Here is a 20,524-nt window from a genome sequence, read left to right on the forward strand (position 1 = left end):
GAGAGGGAGAGATAAAAAGGAACAGGGATGGATGCACAGATAGAAGGGAGAGACGCTCAGCTTGCAGGTGTGGAGAGAGGAAGCAGACGCTTAACCCCGAGACGGGCAGACGTAGACACAGAGACCCTCTCTCACACACACACACACACACACACACACACACACACACACACACGTACACACAGACACCACCCATCATGCAGGACAGGAGGTAACTCCAGTCCCGTCCATTGTGCCAACGCCTCAGGCAAAGCTGCCACGGTGGCTGATTCACTGTCGGGATGGGTTGGTGACAGCAGTGTGGGTGTGAGAGGGAGAGAGAAAGGCTGCATGTGAGACTATGTGATATCACTCTTTCTCTCACATGCACACAAAACACACACAACGTACACACTAATCACAGCTGGCCCTAATGAGCGATGTGTACTCGAGCTGGCATTGCAAAATCGTACAGAAGGAGGGTAAGGGACTATGAAGACGTTTTTGAGGGTTTTTATCGAGGAAATGTTGTGAAGTGACACTGTATGACAACTGCATTTTGATGCTGCAATCGCATCTACAGAAACTAAAAAAAGTGAGAGCACACTTAAAGTCCCTCCTCAGGCTTCCTTAACAGTTTATAAGTACACACATCTGTAAGTTTAGAGGTTGGATTGCCCACAACTCCACCTCTGCAGCAACAGCCGTGTTAGAAAGTTAAGTGTAACATCTGTCTAGAACGACTGCCAGACAGAAACACACGTGCACATATGAACAGACACACATGCCCGTAATCACACACAGCCGTACACCTTCATGAACGCACCACCTTGGCCAGATGGCCCCCCATAAAAACCCACTTAAAGAGATGAGCGAAGTGATTAAGAGGCCTCTCAAAGTGAGGGAGAAATGAGAGAGGGATGAAGAAATGGAAGGGGAGGGAGTACCTGTGTAGAGCAGAGGCCCTAAATACTCTGATGCTTTTAGCTAAGTGCATACTCCTACGATAACAGACTCCCAAAAGAGCGAGGGGGGGGGGCACAATGACACCTAAATTTCAGACTTTCTATAAACTAGACAACGCTACGCCCTTGGCCTAGATACATCCGTTACCGTCATCTGAATTTTTGGAATTTAAGTGAATACAATGAGAATATGAATAGTCGGCACAGAAGTGGATGTGGATGTACTATATGCTGTGTTTTCAGAATGGATGAAGAGCTATGCAAGGCAAAAACGTGTGTGTGTGTGTGTGTGTGTGGTGTGTGTGTGAGAGAGAGAGACGTGAAGGCTACATCTTTCCCTCCCTATTAACCATGTAGACTGACAATTCTGAAGTGACCTTGTTTTCTGTGAATTCTTTAACTTTTTTTTTTTTGGTCCGACATTTTCATTAATTTTCAAAAAGATAAGGGGACAAAGGCTCGCATCCAGTTCAGCCTTAAATAAGAGAAAATCCAAACTGTCACACAAGCACCAGGCGAGCACTCGGGGATGCTTGCAGACACATAGAGGGAAAATGTTAACTGATCAATACTATGTCTCTTCTCAACCGTGTCTTGTGATGACACTGTGACCTGCTGTTCAAACACACACACATACAGCATCTGCGGAGATGAAACTGGTGTCAGACAGCCAAATGTTGCTAATGTCTAATGTCTGCTGCTGTGCCCCCTCTGTAAAGGGCTGGGGCAGGGCGGGTCCACCTGTCCTGTAGCTACTTAAGTCAGGACACTAAACCAGACAGGATTAAATGCCTGCTCTGTCATCTTCAGGGTAGGAACCTCTGTGCAGCCACTCACCACCCTGCAGGAGAATGTCTCTTACTGATAGCTCTGCTGTCCAATTACACTTCACCTTTTAATACCACACACAGATGACAGGATGGAGAGAGACAGGGCAGAGAGAGAGAGAGAGAGAGAGAGAGGATGAAGAGGTGGCGGATGGGAGAAGAGAGAAAGATGCTTCCAATTGCATTGTCTGCAAAAGACAGCTTGCACTTCAATAGATTGTAGCTGTGTTCTTAAGCATTCTGTAGGCCTTGTTTAAGATGCATCAACAACTTTCCAATCAATCCCAGCAGCTGGGCGTATATACGGACACTTGTCATTCACACAACACGCAGGTTTTTAGTTTTAATATGAAGCTAGAAAAAAGGCTTTAATCGAAAACATCATTTCAAGATATTTGAGTGTGTGGTTAAGAGCCTGTAGTGGGAGTTAGACTGTGGTAATGCACTTGAGACATCAACAATCTCTTGTGTTAGAGTGTGCAATTACCAGTGAATGATCCATACCTTTATAGCAGAAATTGTTACAGGCCCTGTGAACATGATGGTCTCCTAATAATGCATGTGTGCTGATATTAACTGATGTTGTTTCCGGTAAAATTGATTATTTTTGGTCACTAAACTAAATTAATAGCATTGACCATAAATTTGAGGGTAGGTCCTTTTTTTTTTTTTTTTTAAAAGGGCAAGGTAACTTTTTTAAAAAGAGGGCCCAACTACATTCTGGAGATTCTTACTTCCCCTTCATTAGAAAGCAGATACTGCAAAGATTAATGAAACTGAATCATCATCTTTCTGGCAATAGAGTAATTAGGACATAAAAGAGCACCTGTTTCGATTCTCTTATGTTTGTGTGTGATAAGAAATAATAAGGGCACCTCCACGTACCACAAAAGCACAGATGCTCCTCTGTGGAGATTCCCATTCAAAGCAGCTGTTGATGTAGCAGCCTGCGTTGATCAGGAACATGATGCAGCGCCTAACTCTGTTAAAGTTGCGCAACAGCAGCTAAAGGAGACAAAACAATGAAGTTCATATTAAGAGTAATGAAACACAATCAGAAACGTGGTGTAGGAAAACAACATGATGGTGTAAATAAAAGTTAAAATACTACTCTGTGAATATGGGGATAACTGAGAAGTCTTTGTTGATATAGTTACAATATAAGCCCATTATTTTATAGCATGTCAACATTAGCTAGTTCTACATGTATAATGTTTGAAAAGTACAATTCAAGACACATTTTCAACAGGAGAAAATATCTCTTAAACAACATCAGCACAGGTATGGCAGTCCACCTCTGTTCAAGAAGTTAGTGAGACTTTTTTTTTAGATAAATTGTGTCTGCTTTGTGTTTAGTTGAGGTCTGAATCAATCACAATAGAGTAAACACATATGTTACATGTTATAATAAGCACCACATATGATGACATTCTGTCAGTAAGTTTGAATGAGATAGGTTCAAACCATACAGCGTCTCATTCTGCTGTCACTTTGGAAAGTTCACTTGAGCAATAAGTTTTACAACTTTGGGATTTGCAGCCCTGACCTCACTTTGGCTTCTTTATTACAGCATTACATCACCGAGGACACCATGTTTTCCATCTTCAGATAGCTATATATGGATATGGTTCAGTGTATAGGACAAACGGTCACTTTAAAGTCTGACAAGCTGACTCAAAGTGTTTCTTTAAGTCTACTTTCCCAGTGATAAAGTTTAGTACAATAATAACAGTTTCCAGCACAGTCCCTGGATTCTCCTCCCTGAGGGTTCTCCGTGCATTCGGCCAGATAGGAGAGAGGGAGCTGGCAAACTGCTGTCCTCCCCCAGGGCTGCCAACCATTCAGGGAATAGCATAACAGCAGTGCAGAACGCAAACCACCCAATCAGGTCACCACTTGGAGAAAGTGCTCCCAAAGGACACACTGTCTCTGCAGATCGCTGTTCAGAAAAATTCTAGGCCATTATTTTACTCTTCGGAAAATAGTGTGTGTGTGTTCGATGTTTGAAAACTGTGGGTATTCAGTGTGTGTCTGAAGCACTACAGTAACATCCATTGTCTGTACTGTAAGCATGTGTGTTTCCGGATTGATTTGCATGTGGTTAGGGGTAGCTTGGCTGCTTTGATGCTATATGAGAGGAGGATTCCTCTTTCTCTATGTATAATTATGAGAGGCTTTTTGTTGCCAAACTGAGGATGACTGTATGGTGTCCTGCTGGGGACACACAGACCCTGAGGACAGCAAGACTGTGAATCATCCATTTTCACGTTCCTCAGCGCATGTACTTGATGTACATGCTGTACTCTTCTTGGCTCATTATTGCCATAACTGACTGGATAAGAATATCCCTTTTCCGTGAATTATTTCAAAGACTGCCTTTAGTTATTCTTTAAAACCACTTAGAAAAATGGCAAAGTCATTTATTTCACTGAAATGTCACAGTTACAATTAAATGGTTTTGTTTGGCAGGCAGCTTATGTGTGTGTGTGTGTTTTTTTTTTTCTCTTTTCAGTGTGTGTGTTTCTGCGCACTAAGAAGCAAGCAACAGCAGGGGAGCTGCTCCCACACAAAAGAGCCCTCACGGGGCAAACCCTCCAAAGCAGCCGGTGACATCATCATTGCGAGACGCTGACATGGGTCATCTCTGTGAGTCAGAGGTGAAATGGAGATGAAAAAAAGGATTCTTCACTTGGGAGAGAGGTGTAGACTTGGTAGCAACAGTGAGGAAGGAAGGGAATAGGGCTGACAAAAGAATGGAACGGGATCTGGTGTGAGTGTTGAGCTGTGCTCGGCTGTGCATGGAGCAGCATTGACTGCTGAGCCCAAACGGTCACTCATATGACACGTCTGATGCAGGCCAGCCCCTACTATTCAGCCCTTTGTGGTGCCGCCACACTGAGCGGCGTGACAATGAAGTGCAAAGCAGCAGTGGCATAGAGGGCCAACTATAAGGATGGCCAATCTACTTATGCACCCCAGAGCTGACAGCTTGACATTTCTATTCACCACTCAGAGTGGATGTAAGGGCGGGAGAGATGAGAGGGAGAGAGAGGAAAAAAAGAAAGAACAAAATGCTGCTTTTCTTTCAATCATCCTGTTGTATCTTGGGCGAACAGTTGTTGTAGTTTACAGGATGCCACTCTGCGGGACTGTTGATTTAGCTTTCAACCGTTGAGGAGAAAAGGGGTGGACACAGATATAAAATAAGGCAGAGTGGTAGAAGGTTATTGTTGGCTGCTGATGTACCTGTTTGGACACTCTAGGCTCCTCCTCAATGTACTTCTGCTCAATGGGAATCAATGTCCTGAGACCAGCCTTCACCTGGAGGGGGAGAGCACACACAGCTTCATAGACAGCAAAAGGTGAGAGTGATACAGATCTAGATAAAATAATAAACATATGACATGACAGGGATTAGAGAGAAGCTACATTTGAATTATTTTTGAAGGGATTTTAAAACACTGTGTGCGATTGTAACAAGTAAGCACATGCATAGAGCGTGCCCCATGTCAGAGGCTAGAAAGAGCGCGGGAGAGAGCTGTAAGATGGCCGCTATAGGACACACACAGCGATGGTGAGTGGGCGAACAAAGGCTGTTGAGAGGGAGTCTTCGATAATTAAAGCCAAAACGAGGACGAGGGACAAGGGACGAGGGATGAGATGGAAGCGAAAGGAGGGGGGACACACAAACAGAATAAAGACAACAGCAGCGTAGAGTGAAGGGTGGGTGGGGGGGGGGGAGATGCTGGAGCAAACAAGAGAGGGATGTAGAAAGAGGATAATGGGGGTGGGGGGGCCATATAAAAAAATATTCTGGGAGGGGGGATCAAAAAAGCAAAAGGAAGACTTACAGCATTAAAAATCACGTCTATTTCGAGAAAGATGACCCCTTTTGTTGGCCCTGTCAGCTCCTTGCTTTTCAAGGCGTAGGCTTTGCGTTCTCCATTTTGGATCTGTGGGAGAGGGACATGACAGGCGTCTGTCTGGCAATACCCGGCTGAATCGGCTCCCCGGGCCACCTTTGAACCCCAGCTGCTGGCGCTGACAGGGAACCCAAAACAACTGTGGCAACTATGACAAGTACCTGTTCATTACCCAGTGCACCACGGCTCTGTCAAACAGAAATTAACTATCCTGGGGAATCATACTGTACAGCAGAGCATAGATAGATTACACACAGCTCTTTCACACGCTACCTATATTTTTTTTCAAACATATATAAATCTGTCGCTCTTTTTTTTCCCTCTGAATCGCAGCGTTTATTCTTCCGATCAGTGTCATTTTCATATCATCTCTCATTCCCTCACTCTCTTTCTTCTCACCTATCAATCTCCTATTTCTACTCAGCCTCTCTTCCATCTCTTCTCCCTCCTGTCATTGCTTTTTCTTTGTGAAATAATAACGGCCTCATCTGTGTAGTTTGCAAAAATAACCTCTGCTTTTTATATCTTCCACTGTGTGTGTTTTCATTCTTTCCGTTCCTCTATGTTCATTCTATTATCCCCAAAGGAAAGAAAAAAACACACACACAGAAATCTGCCTTTGACTCACATTTAGTAAAGGGATAGCCACTTTTCCCAGGAAGTCTGCACTTCTGTCTCGGTCCTCGTCGTAAACGGTGACCTCAAGTACGGAGTGGATGTCCTTGACGTTACTGGACCACACACAAAGACAAAACAACGGAGAGCATACTATGGGCTTCATACCGAAACAGTGTGGAAGCTATCACATCTTGCTCCCATGAATATTAAAGACACACAGGAAACAGATTCAAATCTGAAATGCTACGTAAGGCATAACAAAGCTTAATATGAATACTCTCATTTACATACATGTTTTAGAATAACCATCCGAATGCTTATTGTGATAATGAACGACTTACAGCCCGAGCTAAGTAGAACTAAAGTGTGGAGCTCATATGTGTCATCTTTTGAAAACTAGGCTAGAAAGAAGATTGCTGGTGTTATGTATAGAAAGGAGGATGTGAGAGAGACGTGCACTCAAAGAATGACTAAATTAACCCGTCCCATCGCTGGGAATTCACCAGTGGAATGAAATCGCACAATATATATGTAGAGGAGGGACTACATTAACATTTAACTTTAGCTTCAAATGAACTTAAACAAATGTACCCTGTAAACAAGGAGAAACAAGATGAGCTTTATATTTCATGATGATGTATTGATGGAGATATTGTTTTAGAGGCTACAACTTTAAGTACTTTAGGAGAAGCATTTGTTTTTTAAATTTAAATTTAATGAATGAAAACAGCATTTCACACTAAAGCAGAATCAGTTCTTGTTTTTTACAATGCTCAGAGTGGTATTCAATGAATTCTTAGAAATGTAAAAAGAAAAGAGTACTTAAAGTTATACCCAGTGTAATTATTTATTTTTCAAACTCTATAATTCTAAAAAAAAAAAACCTTCCATGTGTATGTTCTTTATTCTATCAAATAAAATCAAATAAAGCGGTGTGTATCATATGAGCCACTTACAAAGTGAAGACCTTGTTCCACTCTGGGTTGAGGTTTTTGTACACGGTGTGCGTCTGCAGCCGATCGTTGCTCAGCTCCACTACACAGAAAGGGTCACTCTTTCCTGTCAAGCACAGGACAAAATAAAAATAAAAAACAAGCCGTCATAATAAAAGAAAGGACATAAATACAGGAGGAGCAAAACTTTTGTTTGGTTAAAGTCTGGCTCGAGAAATTCAAGAATTTTAAGTGTCCAACAGCTTTTCGTCTTTGTCTTTTTCAGTCAAAAGGTGTATAGATTTCTCCCCTTATAGCACATTACAGCTTCAATGCCTTGAATTTATCAGACATTTCATAATACATTATATATAATAATTACTTATTTATATATATATATATATATATATATATACTGTATATATCAGTGGAACAGCTGCAAGCCGTTTCCATCAACACCCGGGAACATATGAAGATAAGCTTCAGGAAAACTGGACCCTGGGCAGTGACAAGGAGGAGGGGGGAGAAGAGAAAGAAAACACAGAGGACAATGTGGTTTGGAAGGCCAAAGATGTTCAGAGTGGTGTCTGAAACATAACTGCTCTGTGATTAGCGATTCTGGGTAAGCCGTACCGTAGCAGCAATGATGTGAAGAAAAAACTAGTGGAGCAGAAAAATATGAGAATAAAGTGAGAAATGACGGAGTAAACACTTCTTCCTTGTCGTTCTTTCTGCTTTGATCGAATGAAAACAGTGTGAATGTATATAATATATTATATATTATGTATATTATCCCGGTGACATTCATAGTAATATTAAAAAAGTAACATTGATCAAACTGTAGTATCCTGCTGAATAAATCATTTTACAAACTCAAGCATCACGTATGAAAATGTTTGAGTGGCCTATTGCTGCCAAGAGAGAAAACTTGAATACACTTTGTAAGAACTTTAAACACGGCCTGATGTCATTGAACATGAAAATGATTTATGGCTTCACTATAAATCATATTCATTCTTGTTAATTCATTCCGACAAAACTTTTGATTCAGAATTTACTACAGTTACGTAACAGGGCAGAGAGAGACTGCAGGGAGAAATAAACATAATTACAGACTTATTCCCTCCTCCTGAGAATATCATACTGTACTATAATAATCAAACCCAGTAGTGTCCTATATATCATCTATTTGTTTACTAACATCTCACATTTGGATTTTCTTTGTACAAAAAAGAAGAGTGAGACCAGCTCCCCATGCCTGCCAGCCCACCTCCCTGCGTCTGCCTCGAAATGAACTAAAAACAACAAAACTCTTAACGCCGGCTTTGATCTTTATTTTTTTTATTCAAAACTGTTTGGAGCCGCTGCGCTGTTTGTTCAACTTATCACTTGAAAAGGCTGGGTCAGGTTGTTAAAAAAATAATATGTCCCACATAAATATCACACAAAAAAATACTGACAATATTGAAGTAGTGGTAAGGCTGCAATGTTGTATAATAAGACTCAATAAAGTTGGCATTGAGTTCAAAACCCCACACCGCCACTACAGTATGTGTATGTCTGTGTGCTTCCAACTCTGTGTGTGTCATAAGAAGCGTGTGTGTGTGTGTGTGTGTGTGTGTGTGTGTGTGTGTGTGTGATTGCCATTGATTGGTGTGATTTTCTTCAAATGTTGTGACAAGGGCAGGACATTTAGTGGGTGTGCAAAGTAAATGTCACTGTGATCAATGCAGAGCCGTAGGTGTTGCCTTTCATATCTGTTTGTGGCGCCCTATTGATGTGCCGTGTTTGAAGTGGATATTGACAGCTTTGACTCCTACAATAGAAAGCAAGATATGTTCAAATAGGGAAACAAAAAAAAAAAGACAATGAGCTCAAGAGGCTATTTTTCAATGTATTTCCGTAACTTGTTTTGCCCTCTGTATTGCTCGGACAGCACAAACCTTCTGAGGAGCCGCTGGAAATGCACTCAGAAAATATCATGTAAAAAAAGTCAACAAATACTAATCTTTTTTTCCCCCAGCATTTTAAATTCATTTTCACACTTGTGAACATTTGAAATCATTCCCAAGCTTCCATAGCATAAACGATTATGATGTTGTCCCCACAATCCAGGTCTGATGAAATTTAAATGCAATCGGCCAAATTAAGAGATGGAAATAATTTCTGCAGAACCCCCACCCTCCCCCATTTTTCTCTCTAATATTCTGCTTTTAATGACACGGCACGCTGTGTTGCCGCAGAGAGCCAGTTGTTATTGGTGATGAACTTTCACCTTATTGGCCGCAAGCACCAGAGGCAGCTGTCTCAACCAATTACACGCTCAGGTTTGAGCGCCACTCAGAGATCGTCCAGGTAATGTCCGAGCAAAGCTCCTCCCCCCTCTGGGTCCAATCTCTGAGGCGACGGAAGACGTTTGCAGCGGGGAGCGGGCTCAAACTCATTTCAGGGCGCCCTAAGATAAGTGTGGAGGATGAATACGGCACAGAAACGAGGAAGCGTGCTGTAATTGCCTCGCAGGAATTTTAGAGTAAGCGAGGAGTTGAAGGTTAGAGAGGGAACGCATACACTCATGGTCCTGTATGATCACAATTAATTACGAGTTAGACTCTAAAATGTAAATCAATCACATTTCTGTTGCAATAATTTTCCACTTATACATCACTTTTAATAAGGCTATACAAGATTACCTACAGTAGACCTTCATGTGGCAGGAGAGGGAAAATCTACATTCAACTGACAGGTTTTGTTTTGATATTGAGGGGGAAAGAAAGACTTCCACACACTCTGAGCTGTTGCTACTGGAGTTGTGTGTGTATGCATGTGTGTGTCCGTGCGTGGCACTATTGAAATGTTCTTACAGTATAGCATCCACTCAGAGGGACAAGAGCTGGCAGACAAAAGGGATTGTTGGTTTTAGAGACTATTTTCAGTTATCCTACTCGGCTGGAGAGGAGCTACTCCACAAAAACACTTCAATTAGAGAGAGAGAGAGAGAAGGCCAGAGAGGAGAGAGAGAGAGAGAGAGAGAGAGAGGGGAGGAGGAGGGGAGACAGAAGAGCAGACAGGCAGCTTGAATGGAACAGAAATGGTGAACTCTTTCTGTCTCACTGACCTCTCCTCTCCCTTTCTCCCTCTCTTGCTGTCTGTTTGTCTGTCCGTCTGTTTTCTCTCTCACCTTGCTCCTGACCCTCTCTTGGTCCGGGCTGTTAAAATAGGGTGTTCATGTGGTGAGGGCTCTTATGTGGCTCTCGCAGAGCTATTGTTTCTGCCAGTGACACACACACACACACACACACACACACACACACACACACACACACACACACACACACACAGCCTAATACTCATAGGAATAAGCCATCTAGAAACAAATGCCTGTCTGCTACCTATATCTCTTTCTCCCTTCAGATCAACTGAAAGTTTTTGATGTTCTGGAAATCATATTTTCTTTGCCTGATTTTCTTTTTTTCCCGTAAGGGAAAATTATAGCATACATTCTTACATGTAGAGCCAAGTTTTTTCCCCAGTTTTTTTTATTATCAAAAAGTCTCATGTAAAGACATCTTACCCCATAGTTTGTGATCTAGTATGCGAAATGCAAGTTATCCATATAAAACAGACATTTTAGGGAGAGTTCTTAATGGAAATGTTGAATACAATTTCATATGAATTTAAATGATTTCACTTTAAAATAAAGCAAAATCATATCAAATAAAAAACGAATATTGTTTTAATCCTCACATAAACCATCCTGTGCCGGGATGTCACAACATATAATGCAGAATTTTTTTTTTTAATCCAAGAAAACAAACAGCCAGTAGACTTTATACTAGTAACTTCCACTGTTTTACTCTTTAATTTTGTTGTTGTTGTTGTTTTTTTAAGCTCCATGAAGCTCAGACTGAATGATGAGCTCTACATCGAGGTCACAGAGCAAATTTCTGCACTGAGTGAAATACAAGAGCTAGAGAGCCATTAGCCCTGCACTCCGGCTGCTCCGGTTGCCCCACGCAATAACCCAAATCAACCGGCTCCACTCTGTATTTGCTAATGGGACTGTTTCAAATGGAGAAAAACTCTAGACACTCTCTCCCTATCTCTCTCTCTCTCTCTCTCACACACACACAGACAGACAGACAGACAGAGACACACACACACACATTTCCTCCTCTCTCAACTAGATAATACAGAGTGAAAAACTAGGCCTGTCCACTGTAGACCTAATTAAAAGTAAGAATTAATGGAGAATGGGAGATTCAGAGAGAGCAAACACAGAAAGAGGAGGAGGAGGAGAAGAGGAGGGAGAGAGATTTGTTGGTTCAAATATGTACTTTTTCTCTATTATTCAAATGAGCACCCTGCATCTTTGCTAAAAATGCAGGGACAAATTTAGCGTCCTGCACAAAGTAGACTTTATCTCTCAGAGGATTCTCGCAAAGCATCATCCCTGAAACCAAAGTTACACCCTGACTTTATCTTTGGTTAGATGGAGAAAGAAGGTGTCACATAAAATCTTCAAAATCTAGATGCAAACAGGAGCAAAAGTTGTATAAAACAAGTTTTAAGTGCATCAAAGTAAGGGTGTAAACACACAAGTGGAAAACGAAGGGTTTGTTTCTGTTTCTTTGGACATCAGCTCATTGTCTTACCTGTGACATCAGCTGCCATCAGTCCCTCAGCCCTGATGACTTTCACCTGCACCACGCCGACATCTTTCAGGTTGTGGAATGATCTCCACGCGTTCTGAAACATCACAGAGACAGGGGTTGAAAGGTCAAAGAGGACAGCAGATTAGCATTAAACAGAAAGTCAGGTCAATAGCCTGACATTTCATTAAGAGGGAAGGGGTAGAATATGTCCTTTAACAGTCCTCATTTGAGAATGTAGAGTTGGCATTTATAGTCGGGTACGATGGAGGACAAATGGTCAAATTTAATTTAACTTAATAGCTGTGCTCGGCTGTTTGAAACTTTGTACTTTTTGGATAAAAATTGAACTTCACTGATTCAGGAAAAAGCCATGTAACAGCAAATAATAAGAGAATACAGGCAGAAGAGAACATCTATACAAGTCAGCATAACAGGGGAAGTACAACAGCATCATAGAAAGTAGCTAAATAGAAAAGATTTTAGTATCACTATATCTCAAATCATATTTTAGTTATCTGTTTTGAACATATAGAGAAAGTGTAGTACTTGTTATAATATAATACAGCAGTTTTATAAATGTATGTTTGAAGGTTGTCACTGTCAGAGGAAAGACTTTCCACCTACATCTGAGTACAAGCTGGTTTCTTTTTTTATTGTCTTTTTTAAATAGAAAATGTTTTGACTAGTCTCTTTTTGTGAACAAAATACAAAAAGCGTGAACTCAGTTCTTTCTCAAAACATTATTGGATGAATTGCCAGTTTTTTTAAAGGGCTGATCTCCCTAGTGCACACTGTTGAGTGGATCATTTATTTAAAAAATGCTGGCTGGTATTTACTTTTTTGAGTCACTCCATGATTTGACTCCATCACAATGTGATTTGTAATGAAATAGAGGTGTCAAGAGGGTGTTTGAAAAGTAGCACTTGCTCAGCAGGAAAAAAGGAAAAAGGAACATTTTCAGTATGAACTGAGACATTTCCTACATCAACCAAACCTTTATATGCATGAAAAAAATATTATATATAATGAAAATAATTAGAAGAAAATGTGTAAGACATAACAGCCTGATTTACAGAGCTGAACATATACAGTAGACACTTGTGTCATTTTGCTTTATAGAGTAAAGAAGGGAAAGGTCGAGGGAGAGTCTTTGTCCAATAATAGAACAACAGAGATGTTGTGTTGAGTAGACTCTTGCATGTGCGCACATCATGAAGATATATTTACACATTCAGGAGGAGCCATGAGGCCTTCTGACTGGCTGCAATGAGACGAGAAATACTGCATGCACAGTGTTTTAATAACCCCAAGAGTGAACGATGACGGTGTAGATATTTGTTAGTAAACCTGAAAAATTAAAGACTTGTAGAAATCATCAGCAAGGAGGTGAAGCACAAGCACACACAGAGAAACACAATCACAAACTTGTGCTTTTGTTCACACCCAAGTACTCCAGTATAAACACATGCATTGAAAAGCTACACTGAGGCCAAATTGAGTAGCATGTCGGCGTGTCTTAAAAGCAGAGTAAAAATGCACTTCACTTCAATTTATTTCTCTCTCCCTGGCAATAACCCCTTCCATCCCCACAGGAGTAATTATAATTTAAATTTCAGAGTCAAGGCCAGGCTACAGACTTAATTCATTATTACCAACTCTGTCAGACTCTGCCTGTTTCCAGCGATATCATTGTCCAAAAGCTCTCTAAAGGAGATGAGAGGGGAGAGTGTGCCGAGAAAAAAAGAGGGGGAAAGAGAGAAGAGAGAAAGAGAGGAGGAGAGAGGGGACAACTCTCAATTTTAGGGCATGATTTCTCTGAAGATACAGCTGCTTGTTGTGATTATCGGGGAGCAGCCAAGAAAAAGGGGTGAGGGCATGTGAGGAGGGGAGAGGAAACAGAGGAAGAGAAAAGGGCAAACTGAAGGCTGACTACAAAATGTATTTGTTTTAAACTGTAGAACTCCCCACGATGCTGATAACCAAGCTGGGAATCGAGCATCTTCGCTTTTTTTTTTTGTTGCCGACTGAAATGCGGCCGTAGCAACTGGTATCAAAAACTCTACAAAAGGCTGACGCTGAATGTCTGATCATACTCATGATCTTGTTAGCAACTTATTTCATCAGAACTTTAGACCGTGTTTTATTGTTTATTATTGTTCTATTCTATGCTTTCTTAATCAGATCTTGATTTGAATTGAAAATTGTGCCACCTTGACTGCTTTTGCAAACTTCTTATAAGGCTGCTTTTTTAAAGACATCTAACATTTGAGAGGTTTAGCTTTTTTATTAAATTGAAAATTTTAGAAATATAATTTTATATTATTATTATTATTATTATTATTATTAAGTTTGAGCTATTTTCAAATCTTAAACTGGCACCCTAGGTTTACTAAGATTAACTGTAATCACTTTTTCAAGCAAGGTATTTTCATCAGGATGGGACAATTACTTCCAAGACTTGGCACACCAATAGAGTGCACATTTCAGCACCATTGATGCTGATTTTTTGTTTCCTGGTACTCTTTAAAAAAAACAAACAGGGATGATGTTTTACTGGTTTTCAGTAGAGGTCAGGACACCCAGCATGACACACGGACAATCATGGGCAAACTGAAACATCTGGAAAGTGTATGCAGTCCCTAAAATTACATATCTTCACAGAATAAGTGTTCATATGGATAGAGGCTGAATGAAGATGGCAGAAACTTACTTAGGATGCAGAAATATTTTTCACCCCCCAACCCATCATCCACACTGCATCCCTTCCTCCCACTCTGCAGTCTCCCTGAGGGGACGTTTAGGCTCCAGCCTCAATCCATGACTGGAGAAGACAACGAACCCATCCTCCACATGGATTCAAATCCTCATCAGAGACAGACATGCAAAAAAAGACTCATACACAGACAGGCAGGTAGAGAGAGAGATGAATGGAGGCCAAGAGCGACCCCCACTCTCTCTCATTGATGACTCCCCACACCCCCATCAGCGCAGGTGGAATGACGGAGAGAGATGAAAAGGAGGGATGAACAGAAACGAGAAAATAGGACGTAGTTGTCTTTCATAAAACAAACCCCTGTCCTGTGTTTGATTGACACGTTGTCACTGTGACATCTTCTTCCTGTCTCTGTCACACTCAACAGACACACAAATGAATCAGCCCCTGCATAGGCTTATGACTCGCTGTCATCTTTGCATCGTGTCACCTTTCATCAGCGCTCCATATAACGTTTCACACTCAGATGCACACAAAGCTTCTGCCCAGCAGCCATGCAGTTTTAGGAACATTTAATCAGATGAGTATGAAATGCAAAAAACACAAACAAAATACTAACAACTTCCTCCTCCAGTTCGTATTCCTTTGCATCAACTCAGGATCACTGTCTGTCTGGAAAGTCGCAAAGTTTGCTCTCTGCCTGTCATTTATTTGCCCCTTATCTCACTTCCAGTCTGGGTTGTGTCCTTCCTCCTCACCTTAGAGCAGTGCACCGGAGAGGGTGGGAGAGGTACTGCAGGTGTGTGTATGTATGTGTGTGTGCCTGCATGAGGGTGGGTGGTGAAGTGCCACCACTTCAGCGGAGGTCACCATGTCCTCCTCCTCTCATCCACCCATCCTGCAGCCACCTTAGGCCCATTAAGAGCCATTAGTGTGTGTGCTACTTTGCCGTCATAATGCATAAATCTCTTCCTCTTCTTCTCCCTCTCTCTCTGTGTCCCTCTCTACTTCTGGGAAACAGTAATTAGGGATGAAGGAAAGGTTACGGGTAGCAATAGTACATCTAAAGCAGTTGTCACTAAGTGTATTGCACTGTGTTGCATAGAGGTCCTCCATCAGCTGCATTCAAAGTAGTTTCCAGTAGAAAAATCATGTGTACTCTTTTAAGAACGTACATGCAGTACCTGCGAGTGTAGGGAGGCTCTCACAAACCTGGAAGACATGCAAACAATGCAGAACAGCTAGAATGAGAGAGAGACGTTAATAAGGTGTTCTCGAGCATCAGATCCAAGTACTCAGGTGTCTATTATCAAATTCTGTCAAAGGCTACAAATTGGGATGAGGAAAGAACACCTGCCAAATACAGCATAATGAAATCATTGTGACCACATATGGTGTGAGGACTGTAAAGGTGTGTGTACTATCCAACCATAAGTTTAAAAAAGGAAATTTCAAGGATTTAAATAAAGCGTGTCTTATTAGACCTTCAGGTTGTTTTTTACATGATTGAATGCATGTATTGTGTTTTTTAAATTGTATCCACACTATGCATTCCACTGACACCTTTTAATATTAATATTCTGTGTGTTTTTATGATGTGCTGGCTGGGCCACGCTCCTGAAGGCCAGGGCAGGCAAAACATTTCAATTGTCTTCCCTTCCTCATTCTCATTTGTGAAGGTATCTGCTCTTTAAAGCTGTGATAATGACGGCATGCTACATGTATTTCTCCACCAACCCCCATCTTCTTTTTTATTTGACAGCTGACGCAGGAAAGAAATGTTGTTTTTTTCCCCATGCGTCTGTATGTGTATGCGTGCATGTTTGTGATTAGCAGTTGTGCAGGACAGCTGATTTCAAGACGATAAAACCAGTCAGTTAAAATGTGCCAAAGCATAATAACATATATCTACACATGCGCGCGCACACACACACACACACACACACACACACACACACACACACACACACACACACACACACACACACACACACACACACACACACACACACACACACACACACACATACAGGGCAGATTAGTGGGCTTTGAGCAGCACTGTAATGCATTAGTGGTGGTACTTGGTCTTATCAGAGCTCTTTGATAAGGTACATCTTTATTAAATTCTCCAACTGAAAGACGGCCAGTCTGGGGAAAAGGAATATGTTAATAGGTAGAGACCATTCAAGACTTCCAACCGACCTCACTGTGCCCCTCCATCTGTACCCCCCACCTTCCTCTCTACCCTCTATCTCTCCATCCCTTCATCTAATGGCAGGGCCACAGTGGCAACAGACAAAGAGCCAAGGCTGCCGGGCGAGCGGGACGGAGACGGGGAGTGCGTAAGAGAGAAGGAGGCAAAGCAGAAAAAGGTGGGCGAAGGGAAGGAAAATGTCTCGCCTTCAGCCGAGCAGAAAAACGGGGTCTTCGCGAGTTGTGAGAGAGGTGAAATAGCTTTTTCTTTTCATTTTACACGCCTTCCCTTCCCGGTGCAACCCTCATCCTTTACCTCTCGCCCCCTATTATACACACTCACACAAACACACACACAGGCATACACTCACACGCCCCGTCCTCATTTTGTGGCTGTGAGCAGAGGAGCAGCGTGTGTGTGTGTCTCAGTCCTAGAGCTCCCCCCTCTGATATTTGGTGGTTGCTGCAGCGCGGAGTGGAGTAGTCGACCTCCCGTGGCTAGCCAAAACAGGCTGCACCACGGTTATGTAGGTCGGTGCACCCATGTTCGGCCTGTGGAGTCTCGCCGCTGGTGCTTATACACACACAGAGAAAGACGCAAACACACACCAGCTGGGGGACGTTGTGTTAACTGAAATCAGAACACATCCTCTAATCTTACAAACACAGACGGCTATGTCGTGAACAGTACTGTTTGTGAACACACACACACACACACACACACACACACACACACACACACACACACACACAGTTTTCACACATATAAAAGAACACAAAACTCTGGGGTACTCGTGGGAAATATTCTCCTACAAATCTCCAAGACAATTAAATGTAATAGCTCCAGATAAAGATCAAATAAAGCTTTTGTTTATGTTTTTTTTTTTTATTTAGCCATTATCTTATTTGAATGGCTAAATGAAACTAAAAACATTAAATGAACAAATATCCTGTACTTTTTGCACAATTCATGATGACTGAACGCAAATATGGCTGCAGTATTGAATGAGAAAGCCACACAATGTTGGACTGATGGGCAGAGAATATCAAGGCTGTCGGTGAATGAAATGCATTCAAAGTGTGTGAGCAGCATGTGTGTGAGTTGTGTGTGAGTGTCTCTTTTGTGGTAGGGAGTGAGGACAGGGTGTGAAGGGTTAACTGGGCTAAGACAAAGACATAGGCAGAAACTATTGTGTTGATTGGAGGGCCTCTGGAGCAGATGGGGCCTTAGGGCTCCCTCTCTGTCTCTCTTTCTTCCTCACCCTCTCTGTTTAATGCTAAGCTCAAATCAATGACAACTGGCTGACGAGCGAAGACATTTTACACACAAATAAATGAGCCCACATACATTAATCAAAAATGCACAACTCACACACTGCTCACTGCAGGATGTCGATGCAAATACTGCACAATACGGGTGGAGTAAATCACAGCAGCAGAAACAAACAAGCAATATGAGCCTCCATCTTTTCCAAACAGTTTGTCCCGGCAGTCCCTCAGAGAGACCAGTGATCTCTTCCTTGACCTCTCAAGCCTCATGTTGCTTCCTTCCTTACTCTTTTAAACGTCACCTTCACCCACTTCACCGCTCTCTTCCAACTTCATTCCCCAGCTGTAGCTTGTTGGATTTTTTTGTTTTGAATCTTAGCACATTAGTGTGTGAAAAAGTGAGAAACTTCATAAAATGTGAATACTTTGTGACTTTAGAACAACTAGAAGTATGATGATGAATGTAAGAGGGAGTTGTTGTTTGACACGTCATGACACAAATGAAACAATATTTCTTCTTTGTTGTGTAGTGTCTTCAACACGTCACACAGCCATTGATCCAAATAAGACAACACAGTTTCAGGTATGTGGTCATTTGGAAATACACAGCTTTGTTTTTTGTAGGTCAAATTGTGTGATCTTCTTTCAAAGCATCCTTTTTTCCCCAAACGTACACAAACAACACAAAGCCATGGTTCTATAAAAACGAACTCACATATCTCTGCATGATCTGATGTCTCTCGTTCGGGTCGTCCAGCATGTTGACGGACAGGTCGGAAATGGAAACAGCAGCGGAAGCAGTGAGTGTAACCAGCAGCACCAGCACACCTTCGCCTTCCTCCAGTCGCAGATCCAACTTGTGTGTGTGTTCTTTACTGAGGAGTGACAGGTCGATGGTACACCTAAAGTGAACAAAGAAACACAGAAGCTGAAATAGAATTACACAATTAGTCTGCTGAGCATATCGAGTGCTAGATTTTACACCACCTAGTTTTTCTGCAGAGTTTATTACATATGTGAGTTATTAGCTTATCAAAGAGACTGCATACATTTTACACTGCACTAGAACATATCAATAACAACAACATGATATTAGTAAACCCACGGTAAGATTCATGTGTGTGCGATAGCAGCAACTGCAGACAACATTGCCGAAGATAACACAATTAAAACCTTACAGTAGGCACTGGAGAGCATCTTCTCTTGGCTGAATTGATTTTCTGGCACTCCCTTAATAAATCTCCAGTTATTATCAAGGCAAGCCAATAGTAATTATTGAACTAGGGTCAAAGAGTTCAAAGACGAGGCTTCCTCGAGTGCCTCCATTCTGATGAAAAACTCTCTTTTTTTTTCCACAAGAAAAAGTGCAGCATTTATCAAAGGTGTACATTCACACAGGAACGGACGTTGAATGGGAGGAAAATGGGAGTATTTCTTTTGCACAAAGACATAAAAGTTTTGATCTGAAATGAGTAGAAATATTAGGATACTAGTTGTCAAACCAAACTAATTTGGTAAGCTACACCTGCTTTCTATACAGTCTCAAAGAAGTCTTAAGTAGCTTCATATAACGAATGACTGATGAAGACTTATGAACCTTCCCATGAAGTCATCCTTCTTGCCAGCGTCTTTGTCCCAGACTGTGATGTCCACGTAGCCTCCCTGCTCTTCATACAGGTGGAAATCAAACTGCTCTCTCCACTGAGGGTTCAACGTTTTGGGAATGGTCTGAGTAAACAACAGAAGGAAATAAAATGATCTGTGAGTCCTCATTTGAGACGTGCACGAAGTAGAAACTGTACATACTTTACATATATGCTGATACAGAAAATAAAGACCGCTATAGTAAACAGACTTTGTGAGTAATGATTAATCACCTTGCAGCTTTACAAGTTATTTATACATGCACAAAGAAATGTGATACTTTACATAACACTTTACTGCTGCTTTAAAGAGTAAGGTCAGGGGGAAATGAACGACTGATTTGACTAAGAAAAGTGATGAGAAATATCTGTTGTAAGGATGTAATGCAGAAGGGTTCTGCTTTTCTTCTATATTAAAGCTGCTGTATGCATTCTGTCTCTATGGTTACATTTTCAGCAAAAAATGTGGAAAAAGTTCAATCTCTCCTTTCAAAGGTTCCTTACTTTCTTTGATATGGATACATCCACTTTTATACAAAAGTAACAGTCTTAATTAAGATTCATAAAGAAGTCCTCCCAAGCAGAAGCGCGTTCACCTTGCTCTTGTACTTTTGGTGGCCCATCCTGAATTTGACGTACGGGTCGCTGAGGCCGTTGGCGTCCATGGGCTGGAGGCTGCGACCCTCAATCAGACTGATGCTGACTATCCCTCGCCACAGCTGGGCTTTTCTGTGCACATCTGACAGACGCATACTCTGATACTGCAGCAGGCAAACACACACACACACGCACGAACATTTACACATACAC

The 20,524-nt window shown here is 41.6% G+C and overlaps 1 protein-coding gene across 8 annotated transcripts in view; it reads right to left on the reverse strand.

The window, feature by feature from the left end:
- Window positions 1-20,524, reverse strand: part of mctp1a (multiple C2 domains, transmembrane 1a) — a 229,893-nt gene that overhangs the window by 142,243 nt on the left and 67,126 nt on the right. For all 8 annotated transcript variants that reach the window (XM_061037961.1, XM_061037960.1, XM_061037959.1 and 5 more), the window contains 9 exons: window positions 20,311-20,475; window positions 19,669-19,799; window positions 18,787-18,973; window positions 11,897-11,990; window positions 7,269-7,371; window positions 6,323-6,425; window positions 5,623-5,724; window positions 5,018-5,092; window positions 2,657-2,776 (listed from right to left, as the gene is read on the reverse strand). In XM_061037961.1, the coding sequence (XP_060893944.1) occupies window positions 2,657-2,776; window positions 5,018-5,092; window positions 5,623-5,724; window positions 6,323-6,425; window positions 7,269-7,371; window positions 11,897-11,990; window positions 18,787-18,973; window positions 19,669-19,799; window positions 20,311-20,475 (1,080 nt within the window). The remainder of the gene's footprint in view (window positions 1-2,656; window positions 2,777-5,017; window positions 5,093-5,622; window positions 5,725-6,322; window positions 6,426-7,268; window positions 7,372-11,896; window positions 11,991-18,786; window positions 18,974-19,668; window positions 19,800-20,310; window positions 20,476-20,524) is intronic.

This window comes from Labrus mixtus, chromosome 5 (assembly GCF_963584025.1).
Source record: "Labrus mixtus chromosome 5, fLabMix1.1, whole genome shotgun sequence".
In the NCBI taxonomy this organism is placed as follows: Eukaryota; Metazoa; Chordata; class Actinopteri; order Labriformes; family Labridae; genus Labrus; species Labrus mixtus.